This window comes from Pelophylax lessonae (genome assembly GCF_965119305.1).
Source record: "Pelophylax lessonae genome assembly, chromosome: 13".
NCBI lineage: Eukaryota > Metazoa > Chordata > Amphibia > Anura > Ranidae > Pelophylax > Pelophylax lessonae.
This window is the reverse complement of record NC_138780.1, coordinates 19,392,042-19,405,730: the sequence shown is the minus strand read 5'-3', so window position 1 is coordinate 19,405,730 and position 13,689 is coordinate 19,392,042. Positions and strand designations below refer to the sequence as shown.

At 48.7% G+C, this 13,689-nt stretch overlaps 1 protein-coding gene across 1 annotated transcript in view; it reads left to right on the top strand.

The window, feature by feature from the left end:
- Positions 1-519: 519 nt before the first annotated feature.
- The window catches only part of LOC309569067 (uncharacterized protein), a gene marked incomplete at its 5' end in the record, with an annotated part of 28,303 nt that continues 15,133 nt past the window's right edge, over positions 520-13,689 (top strand). Inside the window, 4 exon segments of the mRNA XM_082274829.1 lie at positions 520-574; positions 577-1,874; positions 7,811-7,858; positions 12,418-12,981. Of these exon segments, the coding sequence (XP_082130955.1) occupies positions 520-574; positions 577-1,874; positions 7,811-7,858; positions 12,418-12,981 (1,965 nt within the window).

Here is a 13,689-nt window from a genome sequence, read left to right as displayed (position 1 = left end):
GCCCCCTGTAAACAAGGCCCAAGTGAAGGTGGGTTCCCCTTTTAGACTGTTGTTATGGAAACAGTCTCTATTGAAAAACCACAGCGTAGGCCCCTGTGAATGAGACCGTAGTAGTAATATCTGCTTACTTCCTGTTCTGTCTCCATGACAGGAAGTGAAGGGAAAGTTCCCCAAGTGGCTATAGATAACAAAAAAACAAAAAAAAAATCACATAGGATTTAAAACAAAGCTAAAACTCCTTTTTTAATGTAAAATTTCAGGGAAAACTTTTATTTTGTTGTAACATTTTTATTGTAAATAAAATGAAAGGCTTTACAGGTCAGGGCTATGTCCAAGAACAAATGTATGAATGCTTTGACTGTCTTTGGAAAAATTAGGATCAACTTTCAGGGCATTGGCAAGTTTTGCTGGAATTTGTAGTGCCCTCTGCAAGGCCTCAAGACCCGAGGAACTACAACTCCCACAATGCCCCGCGCCCCTCCGTTCGGCCGGGATGTGGGCGCGGCACCGCTGTGCATGATGGGAGTTGTAGTGCCGGAGACCGGCGTCACGTTGCTCAGGGCTGGTGAGCGGGAGGCGCGGCGGTGGTAGCCATGTCTCTTGTGGCTTATGCTAGCAGCGAGGAGAGCGGCTCGGACTCGGAGACTGCACAGGAGCCACGGATGGAGACGGCACTCCCCCCTCCTCCGGCCCAGGCCGAAGCCGCGGCCTATCCTGCGCCCTACAGCCGCCAGGGGGAGCAGCAGGAGCAACAGCACAGCCCCGGGTACTATGGGCACCCAGGAGGGGTGTACGGTCTGCCCTACCCGCCTGGATACGGGCCCCCGCCTAACTATGGCCATTCGGGCTACGGGGCCCCTGCCTACCCTACCAGTCCGGGGCCCCCAGGGTATGGGGCCTATAACAGCCAGGGGCCTGGGGCTGCCAGCTACCCCAACATGGGGTACAGTCCTGCAGGGTACCCCCCACCTGGCATGAACCTGCCTCCACCACAGGGGGCGCCAGGGGTCAACATGCCCCCAGCTCATGGAGGGCCACAGGGGATGAATCTGCCGCCCCCGCAGGGGGCATCGGGGATGAACCTTCCACCCCCGCAAGGGGCATCGGGGATGAACCTACCCCCGCCTCAAGGGGCATCGGGGATGAACCTACCCCCGCCGCAAGGGGCATCGGGGATGAACCTACCCCCGCCTCAAGGGGCATCGAGCATGAACCTACCCCCGCCTCAAGGGGCATCGAGCATGAACCTACCCCCGCCACAAGCTGGCCAGAGTATGAACTTGCCCCCGCCACAAGCTGGCCAGAGTATGAACTTGCCCCATCCACAGGGGTCCACAGGAATGAACCTCCATCCCCCGCACAGCGGGCCTGGCATGACCCTGCCCCCTCCCCCCGGCAGCCCGAATATGAACCTTCCGCCCCGACACAGTACCTCGGGACTGAATCTGCCACCCCCCCAGGGTGGCTCTGGACTACACATGCCCCCTCCCCAGAACACACATGGCATGAACCTCCCTCCCCCGCAAGGCGGGCACGGACTGAACCTCCCTCCCTCCCAGGGCGGCCACGGAATGAATCTTCCTCCCCCACAGTCCAGTCCCACCGGACTCAGCTTGCCTCCCCCGATGGGCGCACACGGTATGAACCTTCCACCTCCGCAGACCGGCATGGGCCTCCCGCCAGCGATGAACATTCCCCCTCCACAGCTGAGCCCGACGTCGCCGTCCGGAGGTGAGCAGCGTATGCAGCCCCCGAAATCCACCAGCCACGGGCTGAACCTTCCGCCCCCAGAGAGCGAGAGTTTGGGGAATTCCAAGCCGAAGAAGCGATCGGAGCCGGTCAGGATCAGCGTCCCGGAGCTCCGCAGCGGAGATGTGAGTATTCCGATAGAAATTGGCAGTGTCCACCAATGAGGCTTCAGACGGCAGCGCTGTAAGTGGGCGGTGCCAGCATCATTTTCCGCACAGAGAAGGAAATCTGTTGATGGTAGGGATGAGCTCAGGAATATTCAGAGTCCCAACCTGCCAAAAAACTGTCATTCTGGATAGCCAATCATAAGGGGCGGAGCCATTCATGCCCATTGTACATGCGTGGCATCCGGGTGGGAAATGCATCTGCCACTTCTGATTGGCCACCTGCAGTGACAGTTTCCTTAGACGGGTTGGAACTCGAGTCTGAACACGACTGAGCTCATCCCTGACTGACCGCTAGAGCACATGGGTTTGTTTACTAACAAATCTCATGTGATCAATTCACAGCTGGCATGGTGATCACATGTCCTGGACCAATGCTGGTGGGTTTCTAATTAGTCCACCAGATCGCATGATCTAGTCGGCTAGTAGAGACCAGGAGCTTTTGGGCTCAGCACAGCTGTATGCCCTTAGCTTGAAAGGGAATGTAAATTAGGTTGGCTGTCATTGTTGACAGCCAATTATAAGTGGTAGAAGGATTCAGGTATACATGTCCCGCTTCCAGGCAGGATAGCTCAGGCGGGTTGGGACTCGTGTCTGACCACGACTGAGCTTACCCCAGATTGACAGCTATAACAAATGGGTTATTTTTTACTAACAAAGCTCATGTGCTCACCAAGTCATAGCTGACCTGGTGGTCACATGATCCAGAGCCATGCTGATTGGTTTCTAATTAGTCCACCAGATCGCATGATCTGGTTGGTTAGTAGAGACCAGGAGCTTTTGGGGTCAGCAGTGTGCCATAGCTGTACCCTCTTAGCATGAAACAAAACATAAAATAGTTTGGCTCTCACTGTTGACAGCCAATTATAAGTGGTAGAAGGATTCAGGTATACATGTCCCGCTTCCTGGCAGGATAGCTCAGGCAGGTTGGGACTCGTGTCTGACCACGACTGAGCTTATCCCTGATTTTGACAGCTAAAACAAATGGGTTTGTTTACTAACAAAGCTCATGTGCTAACCAAGTCATAGCTGGCCTTGTGGTCACATGATCTAGAGCCATGCTGATTGGTTTCTAAGGTTGGTTAGTAGAGACCAGAAATTTTTGGGGTCAGCAGTGTGCCACCGCTGTACCCTCTTAGCATGAAAGAGAACATAAAATAGGTTGGCTGTAACTGTTGAAACCCAATTATAAGTGGTAGAATGATTCAGGTATACACATCCCGCTTCCGGGCAGGATAGCTCAGGCGGGTTGGGATTCCTGTCTGAACATGACTAAGCTCATCCCTTATTGATTGCTAAAACAAACAGGTGTGTTTACTAACAAAGCTCATGTGCTAACCAAGTCATAGCTGACCTGGTGGTCACGTGATCCAGAGCCATGCTGATTGGTTTCTAATTAGTATACCAGATCGCATGATCTGGTTGGTTAGTAGAGACCAGGAACTTTTGAGGTCAGCAGTGTGCCACAGCTGTATCCTCTTAGAATGAAAGAAAACATAAAATAGGTTGGCTGTCACTGTTGAAACCCAATTATAAGTGGTAGAAGGATTCAGGTATACAGGTCCCGCTTCCTGGCAGGATAGCTCAGGTGGGTTGGGACTCGTGTCTGCACACGACTGAGCTCATCCCTGACAAATGGGCTTGTTTACTAACAAAGATCATGTTCTCACCAAGTCTTAGCTGACCTGGTGGTCACATGATCCAGAGCCATGCTGATTGGTTAGGAATTAGTCCACCAGATCGCATGATCTGGTTGGTTAGAGACCAGGAACTTTTGAGGTCAGCGGTGTACACAGCTGTATCCTCTTAGTATGAAAGAAAATGTAAAATAGGTTGGCTCTATCTGTTGACAGCCAATTATAAGTGGTAGAAGGATTCAGGTATACACGTCCCGCTTCCTGGCAGGATAGCTCAGGTGGGTTGGGACTCGTGTCTGACCATAACTGAGCTCATCCCTGATTGACAGCTAGAAAAAACAGGTTTGTTTACTAACAAAGTTCATGTGCTCACCAAGTCATAGCTGGCCTTGTAGTCACATGATCCAGAGCCATGCTGATTGGTTTCTAATTAGTCCACCAGATCTCATGATCTGGTTGGTTAGTAGAGACCAGAAGTTTTTGGGGTCCCGCTTCCTGGCAGGATAGCTCAGGTGGGTTGGGACTCGTCTGACCACAACTGAGCTTATCCCTGATTGACAGCTAGAAAAATAGGTTTGTTTACTAACAAAGTTCATGTGCTCACCAAGTCATAGCTGACCTGGTGGTCACATGATCCAGAGCTATGCTGATTGGTTTCTAATTAGTATACTAGATCTTCAAAGCTGTATCCTCTTTGCATGAAAGAAAATGTAAAATAGGTTGGCTGTCATTGTTGAAACCCAATTATAAGTGGTAGAATGATTCAAGTATACATGTCCCGCTTCCTGGCATCCTGGCAGGATAGCTCAGGTGGGTTGAGACTCGTGTCTGACCACTACTGAGCTCATCCCTTATTGACCGCTAGAGCAAACAGGTGTGTTTACTAACAAAGTTCATGTGCTTACCAAGTCATAGCTGGCCTTGTGGTCACATGATCTAGAGCCATTCTGATTGGTTTCTAATTAGTCCACCAGATCGCATGATCTGGTTGGTTAGTAGAGACCAGACATTTTTGGGGGCACAGCTGTATCCTCTGAGCATGAAAGAAATTGTAAAAAAGGTTGGCTGTCACTGTTGACAGCCAATTATAAGTGGTAGAAGGATTCAGGTATACAGGTCCCGCTTCCTGGCAGGATAGCTCAGGTGGGTTGGGACTCGTGTCTGACCACGACTGAGCTCATCCCTGATTGATGGCTAAAACAAATGGGTTTGTTTATTAACAAAGTTCACGTGCTTACCTGGTGGCCATATCATCCAGAGCCATGCTGATTGGTTTGGAATTAGTCCACCAGTTCTCATGATCTGGTTGGTTAGTAAAGACCAGAAATTTTTGGGGTCAGCAGTGTGCACAGCTGTATCCTCTTAGCATGAAAGAAAACATAAAATAGTTTGGCTCTCACTGTTGACAGCCAATTATAAGTGGTAGAAGGATTCAGGTATACACGTCCCGCTTCCTGGCAGGATAGCTCCGGCGGGTTGGGACTCGTGTCTGACCACGACTGAGCTCATCCCTGATTGACAGCTAAAACAAATGGGTTTGTTTACCAACAAAGCTCATGTGCTCACCAAGTCATAGCTGGCCTTGTGGTCACATGATCTAGAGCCATGCTGATTGGTTTCTAATTAGTCCACCAGATCGCATGATCTGGTTGGTTAGTAGAGACCAGGAGCTTTTGAGGTCAGCGGTGTGCACAGCTGTATCCTCTTAGCTTGAAAGGGAATGTAAATTAGGTTAGCTCTCACTGTTGACAGCCAATTATAAGTGGTAGAAGGATCCAGGTATACAGGTCCCGCTTCCTGGCAGGATAGCTCAGGCGGGTTGGGATTCGTGTCTGAACCCGACTGAGCTCCTCCCTTATTGACCGCTAGAACAAACAGGTTTGTTTACTAACAAAGCTCATGTGCTCACCAAGTCATAGCTGACCTTGTGGTCACAGCCAATAATAAGTGGTAGAAGGATTCAGGTATACAGGTCCCGCTTCCGGGCAGGATAGCTCAGGTGGGTTGGGACTCGTGTCTGACCACGACTGAGCTCATCCCTGATTGACAGCTATAAAAAAAATGGGTTTGTTTACTAACAAAGTTCATGTGCTCACCAAGTCATAGCTGACCTGGTGGTCACATGATCCAGAGCCATGGTGATTGGTTTCTAATTAGTATTCCAGATCTCATGATCTGGTTGGTTAGTAGAGACCAGAAGATTTTCGGGTTCCGCTTCCGGGCAGGATAGCTCAGGCGGGTTGGGATTCCTGTCTGAACACGACTGAGCTCATCCCTTATTGACCGCTAGAACAAATAGGTTTGTTTACTAACAAAGCTCATGTGCTCACCAAGTCATAGCTGGCCTTGTGGTCACATGATCTAGAGCCATGCTGATTGGTTTCTAATTAGTCCACCAGATCGCATGATCTAGTTGGTTAGTAGAGACCAGAAACTTTTGAGGTAAGCAGTGTGCACAGCTGTACCCTTTTAGCATGAAAGAAAACCTAAAATAGGTTGGATGTTACTGTTGACAGCCAATTATAAGTGGTAGAAGGATTCAGGTATACAGGTCCCGCTTCCTGGCAGGATAGCTCAGGCGGGTTGGGACTCGTGTCTGATCACGACTGAGCTCATCCCTGACTGACAACTAGAACAAATAGGTTTGTTTACTAACAAAGCTCATGTGCTCACCAAGTCATAGCTGACCTGGTGGTCACATGATCCAGAGCCATGCTGATTGGTTTCTAATTAGTCCACCAGATCGCATGATCTGGTTGGTTAGTAGAGACCAGACTTTTTGTGGGAAGAACGTCCCTTACATTGGTGGTCAGTGGAAAGAATGCCACTTACATTGGTGATCAGTGGGAAGAATGTCCCTTACATTGGTGGTCAGTGGGAAGAATGTCCCTTACATAGGTGGTCAGTGGGAAGAATGCCCCTTACATTGGTGGTCAGTGGGAAGAATGTCCCTTACATTGGTGGTCAGAGGGAAGAATGTCCCTTACATTGGTGGTCAGAGGGAAGAATGTCCCTTACATTGGTGATCAGTGGGAAGAATGTCCCTTACATTGGTGATCAGTGGGAAGAATGTTGATGCCATTGATCTGGGTCAGCAACTATGGCCCTATTTTGCGATTCGGCACTGCGTGACTTTAACGGACAATTGCGCGGTCGTGCGACGCTGTACCCAAATGAAATTGATGTCCTTTTTTCCCACAAACAGAGTTTTCTTTTGGTGGTATTTGATTACCTGTGCGATTTTTACTTTTCGCGCTATAAACAAAAAAAGAGCGACAATTTTGAAAAAATAATATTTCTCACATTTATGTTTATATGAAATTCTCAAAAAAAAAAAAAGGTAAAAATCTAATTTTTTTTAACATTTTAGGCCAATTTGTTTTCTGCTACATATTTTAGGTAAAAAAAAATCGAAACAAGCGTATTTTGATTGGTTTGCGCAAAAGTTATTGCATTTACTAACTACGGGAAAGATTTCTGTCATTTTTATTGGTTTGTTTTTTTTTTTAACTAGTAATGGCGGTGATCTGGTTTTTTTTTGTTTTGCAGGAGTGCGACATTGCGGCGGACAGATCGGACCCCTCACTAACATTTTTGACACTTTTGGGGGTACCAGTGACATTACTACAGTAATCAGTGCTATACATATGCACTGTTACTGTAAAAATGACACTGGCAGGGAAGGGGTTAACTTTATTGGTGATCAAGGGGTTAAGTGTGTCCCTAGGGGCGTGATTCTAACTGTTAGGGGGCGTGGCTTGTTAGATCATCACAGAGACATACGATCTTGTATAGCAGGATCGCATAGCCTCTGTGATGATCTAAGGGAGAATGACAGACGGCTGTGTTTACATCAGCCGTCTGTCATTCTCCCTCTCCTGAGGTAGATCGCGAGTGGCCGGCGGACATCAGAGCCGCCGGTCACGCGCGCGGAGTAGGCAGGGAACGAGCGGGGCGGGAGTGCGCCGGCGCGCTTTTGCCCCCTACAGGCTCGTGAGCGAGCGACGTACCAGTACATCACTTTGCCTGTAGGGGGCTGACTGCCGCAGTATATAGTCGTGTGGCAATCGGCAAGTGGTTAAAGAGTCAGCGGAGGTGACACAATTATTCCATGTGAATATACATGGGACCACCTGTGCCAACTACACTGACCTCGAGCCTCGCCAATGTTATCTTTGTGTTTGGAAAGTCATTGCATATATGTTTCCGCTACAAGGATTAATCTATCAGTAATTTGTTCTTTTGTTATTTATTTTGCAGTCCGACTCGGAGGAAGATGAACCATTCCGGAAGAAAGCAGCAAGTCAGGTAAGATTCCTTCAAGCGACTATTAAAGGGATCCAGCCAATGTTAGAGCAGCCCAACAAAGCACACCGATTCATGAAAATGTGTCGCACATTAAGGCTACGTTCACGTGTGGGCGCAGCGGATTACGGGCAGAATCACCGCGAATTCTGCCCACGATCCGGAAATCATTGCAAATCGCGGGACGCCTGTGCGATGCCCGTGATTTGCAATGGAACCCCAAACACTGTGCAATGTTGCCGCATTTTCCGCCTGCCGAATCGTGGTGACATCGCGCAAACAGGATTGTGGGACGCATGACGCCCAAAAAAGAGCTTCTTTTGTGCGTCATGCGTCCCACGATTCGGCGGGCGGAAATAGCGCAACATCGCACAGCGTTTGGGGTGCCGTTGCAAATCACGGGCATCGCACAGGCGTCCCGTGATTTGCAATGATTTCTGGATCGCGGGCAGAATTGCAGTGATTCTGCAAGTGATCCGCTGCGCCCACATGTGAACGTAGCCTGATGCCATTGACTTTTGCCCGTTGTTGGCTGAATCTCGGTCACAGGAGTGCAGCACTAAGTACCTTCCTGTGACTCCATTGGCCCTACTTCTCCTTAAGGCTACATTCACATGTGGGCACAGCGAATCCTGGGCAGAATCACCGCAATTCTGCCCGCGATCCAGAAATCATTGCAAATCGCAGGATGCCTGTGCGATGCCCGTCATTTGCAATGCACCCCAAATGCTGTTGCAGCGATTTCCGCCTGCCGAATCGCGGTAACATCGCGCAAACAGAATCACGGGACGCATGACGCCCAAAAAAGGTACAAGAGCTTTTTTTGTGCGTCATGCGTCCCGCGATTCGGCAGGCGGAAATCACGACAACATCGCACAGCGTTTGGGGCGCCATTGCAAATCACGGGCATCGCACAGGCATCCCGCAATTTGCAATGATTTCTGGATCCCGGGTGATTCGGCCCGTGATCCGCTGCGCCCACATGTGAACGTAGCCCTGTTACACTTGAAACGCATTGAGTGTGTCACTACAGGTTGAAGGCTCACAGAGTGCTGAAAGTTATTTGGTTGCTCAGTAAAACAATTTGAATTCTATAAAATGTCATTGGTGTGTGTGGCCCGTTTCCCTGAAGTGCAGTGTGGAGCATGGGTGGGCTCCTGGACTTTGGCACCTGGCTGGTCTGTGAGACTGAGGACGACAAAGGCAGTTTCTGTAGCGGTGGGATGTGTTGTGATCACAACAAAGTAGTCACTGCATATTGTTTGCGGGTAATGTTATCAATCCAGGAATTTTCTGATCCTACACGTTTGACTTTGTCTATTGGAGGCTGAAGTTGCTCCTATATACACCTTGTGTCTGTGTCTTCGGGCTCCCTGGGCACACAGATGACTAATTGGTTAATGATGTGAAAAAAGATGTTTCATGAACCATCAAACCAATACTCATATGTGAGGAAACATATGATTGTGCAGTAAATCCGTTCTGTTTTCTCCTATTGATGCCTGTCAGCTCCTTCCCTGCCTGAAGCCCGATTAGTGGGCGTTTGTTAGCTAACTTGGCGGAGCTCTGTTACTTCCAGTCCTCCTGCTGTGGCTGCATTGATGTAAACAGGGAAGCTTCCTGAAACACAGATGTTCTGCATCTGATTATCTATATTACGGGTCTCTAAACTTTCTAAATAAAGGGCCATTTTATTGTCCTTCAGACTTTAGGGGGGGCCAGACTGTGGCCAGCAGGAGTAAACATTGCCACATTTGGTTAAAGGAGGAGGAATAGTGCCCTATCATTGGAAGGAATAGTGCACCATTGTTGGTATTAGTGGGAAAAATGGTGCACCATTGTTGGTATTAGTGGGAAAAATGGTGCCCCATCATTGGTGTCAGTGGGAAGAGTAGTCCCCCATTTTTGGGGTCGGTTGGAGGAATAGTGCCCCATTGTTGGGGTCGGTGGTAGGAATAGTGCCCCATTGTTGGGGTCGGTGGTAGGCATAGTGCCCCATTGTTGGGAGTCAGTAGGAGAAAGTGCCCCATTGTTGGGGTCGGTGGGTGGCATAGTGCCCCATTGTTGGGGGTCAGTGGGAGGAATAGTGCCCCATTGTTGTCAGTTGGAGGAATAGTGCCCATTGTTGGGGGTCAGTGGGAGCAATGGTGCCCCATTGTTGGGGTCAGTGGGAGCAATGGTGCCCCATTGTTGGGGTCAGTGGGAGGAATAGTGCCCCATTGTTGGGGTCAGTGGGAGGAATAGTGCCCCATTGTTGGGGTCAGTGGGAGGAATAATGCCCCATTGTTGGGGGTCAGTGGGAGGAATAATGCCCCATTGTTGGGGGTCAGTGGGAGGAATAGTGCCCCATTGTTGGGAGTCAGTAAGAGAAAAAGTGCCCCATTGTTGGTGTCGGTGGGAGGCATAGTACCCCATTGTTGGGGGTCAGTGGGAGGAATAGTGCCCCATTGTTGTCAGTTGGAGGAATAGTGCCCATTGTTGGGGGTCAGTGGGAGCAATGGTGCCCCATTGTTGGGGTCAGTGGGAGCAATGGTGCCGCATTGTTGGGGTCAGTGGGAGCAATGGTGCCCCATTGTTGGGGTCAGTGGGAGCAATGGTGCCCCATTGTTGGGTTAGTGGGAGGAATAGTGCCCCATTGTAGGGTTAGTGGGAGGAATAGTGCCCCATTGTTGGGGGTCAGTGGGAGGAATAGTGCCCCATTGTTGGGGGTCAGTGGGAGGAATAGTGCCCCATTGTTGGGGGTCAGTGGGAGGAATAGTGCCCCATTGTTGGGGGTCAGTGGGAGGAATAGTGCCCCATTGTTGGGGGTCAGTGGTAGGAATAGTGCCCCATTGTTGGGGGTCAGTGGGAGGAATAGTGCCCCATTGTTGGGGGTCAGTGGTAGGAATAATGCCCCATTGTTGGTGTCAGTGGGAGGTATAGTGCCCCATTACTGGGAGAAATGGTGCCTCATTATTGGTGTCAGTTGGCAGAATAGTGTCTCATATCAGTGGGAGAAATATTCCCTACATCTTCTTTGAATGTTCCTGCGGAGGCAGTTTCTCTGATATCCCCTCTTTTTGCTTGCATTGTGACAGCGCTGGTCTCAGGCAAGTGTCTGGTGCCTGTATCTAGCATTGCCACTCAGCCCCAAGAATTCCAGGTATGTATATTTTATACATAGTCCAAGCTGGACTGATGTAACTATGCATATACCTTACCTAGGCTATGCTCCAGGAAGCTGGAAATCACTGCTACTCCATTTTTCTCTACTAGCTTCCGGGTCCTGTGTTGAGTGGCTGCATTGTAAACACGGAAGGTCACCCGCATGGGACCTGTGCCAAGTAGGACCAACGTAGCGATATAGTAAATATCCATACCTGGAATTCAACTCTTTCTAAGCAGCATGGCTGGACAGCGTTGGGTAGAGGGGGGGCAATTTGTTGATCCTGCAAAGATCCACAGCACCAGTCCAAACCGGATAAAGTCCCACATGAGCTTTGACCTCTGGGGACAGAGCTGTGTAAATATGCAATCTGGATGAACAGAAATGGGAAGTAAAAGATCCCATGTATGTATTTCTCTGTGTATTTGGTGGTTTGTCTGAAGTCCAGCTTTATGAAAAGGTTTGTGTTTCCATAGAATGATCTCTAAAACGGAATTCAAGTTTGCAAAAAGTGCAGGCACACAATGAGTTTCAAGTCTAGTTAGGTGCATGTCTCCTCTGGGACTTCTCTCTTATTAGTTATGTGACCGGTTTATTACACTCCCGGGAGGGCTGTGAAAGGAGAAACGCACACAGAGCAGCTATGCCCACCCCTTCTCTCTGCTGCCCATTCACAGAAGACTTTGTATGTCAGGAATGAGTTCACATAATACAAAGGCTTCTGTGAATGGGCAGAAGGAGGGGGGAGGAGCTGGCATAGCAGTTCCAGCCACTCTGCTCTTGAAGGAGCTCCAGAAGTTATCTTCTTGGAGCACAATAAACCTGTCAGATGTAAATAATAGAGGTAACGCTATGAGGCGGCAGGCACCTCGTTGGACTTAACTCGTGGTATACCTGCATTTTATTTTTTACAAAGTAGCTGAATTCCTGGAGTTCAGCTTTAAAGTTGTTACTAAAGGCAAAAATTTTGTTTTTTAATTTGGATAAAGTAAGCGAAGGTTATAACCTCTGTCAGTTTTTTCCCCAATCTGTGTCCAGTTGGGGTGATTTCACTTCCTGACCCAAAGCCGAAATGAGAAGTGAAAGGAAATCCCTCCAAAGTGTTCTGGGATGTTCTGATTGGAAGATTTCCCCTTTTCCTGTTTTAATGTCAACCCAAAATTTGGGGATTTTCTTCCCCTTTTTGATGATGGTAAACAGGACTAATAGGGTGAATCTCCCCAATGGGGGCACAGACAGCAATAAAAACTGACCGGTGTTCTAATCCCTCTCCACTCTATCTATATATTAATATTGTTTGGGGGCCTTGTGAGTACTTGTTGGCATCCATGCCCATTAAACAGATCAAGAAGTTTTCGTAAACATTATACTAAGTTGACTAAACCTTTTTCCTTGTGCTTGGGTCTGATTTTTGTAGGTATCCAAAGAAGGGTTGGGATTGTCTTCAATACTCCCTCAACCGAGGAATGCCCCCGGGGGAGACTCCAAACGCCCTCTCCTCCCTTACAACTTCACAAGGAAACCACCTGACTCTTCCAGCGAATCAAAACCTCCCAAGCAGATATCCAAGCCCAAGCTCACTGCTAGCCCCGAGGTGTCCCACACGCCGTCTCCATCGGCCATCAAAGCGGCAGCCAAGAACGCCGCCCTGCAGGTGACCAAGCAGATCACGCAGGAGGAGGAGGAGGAAAGTGATGAAGAGTTCCAACAAGGTAACTTCTTCTCACTGTCGGACAACAACGAGGCTGCTATGGCTCCTACTGAGAGCTATACATATCCGCTTCCACCAGTGAATGATGATGGCCCTCCTGGGGTCGATCCTGGCCAGTTACAGAACGATGCAGCAAATGCTCCACTGGACTTCAAGACAGCAGCTGGCCCAAACCAACAGTGGTCAGCCACATCTACGGGAGACTACAGCGGCCAGGAGTACAGCCAATATCAGGAGTATAGCAACCCACAAGCTGCTCCATACTATCAGGTAGGTTAACCACTTCTAGTGCTGAAGGTTTTACCCCCTTAACCACTTAAGCCCCGGAGGATTTGGCTGCTCAAAGACCAGGGCCTATTTTGCGATTCGGCACTGCGTGACTGTAACTGACAATTGGGCGGTCGTGCGACGCTGTACCCAAATGAATTTGACGTCCTTTTTTCCCCACAAACAGAGCTTTCTTTTGGTGGTATTTGATCACCTGTGCGATTTTTACTTTTTGCGCTATAAACAAAAAAATAGCGACAATTTTGAAAAAATAATATTTTTCAAATTTTTTATATGAAATTCTCAAAAAAAAAATGTAAAAATCAATTGTTTAACATTTTAGGCCGATTTGTTTTCTGCTACATATTTTTGGTAAAAAAAAAATCGCAATAAGCGTATTTTGATTGACTTACTGTACTAACTACGGGAAAGATTTATGTAATTATTATTTTTTTTTTAACTAGTAATGGCGACAATCTGGGTTTTTTTTCTTTTTTGCGTGACTGCGACATTGTGGCGGACAGATCGGACCCCTGACTGACATTTTTGACACTTTTGGGGGTACCAGTGACATTACTACAGTAATCAGTGCTATACATATGCACTGTTACTGTAAAAATGACACTGGCAGGGAAGGGGTTAACTTTATTGGTGATCTAGGGGTTAAGTGTGTCCCTAGGGGCGTGATTCTAACTGTCAAGGGGCGTGGCT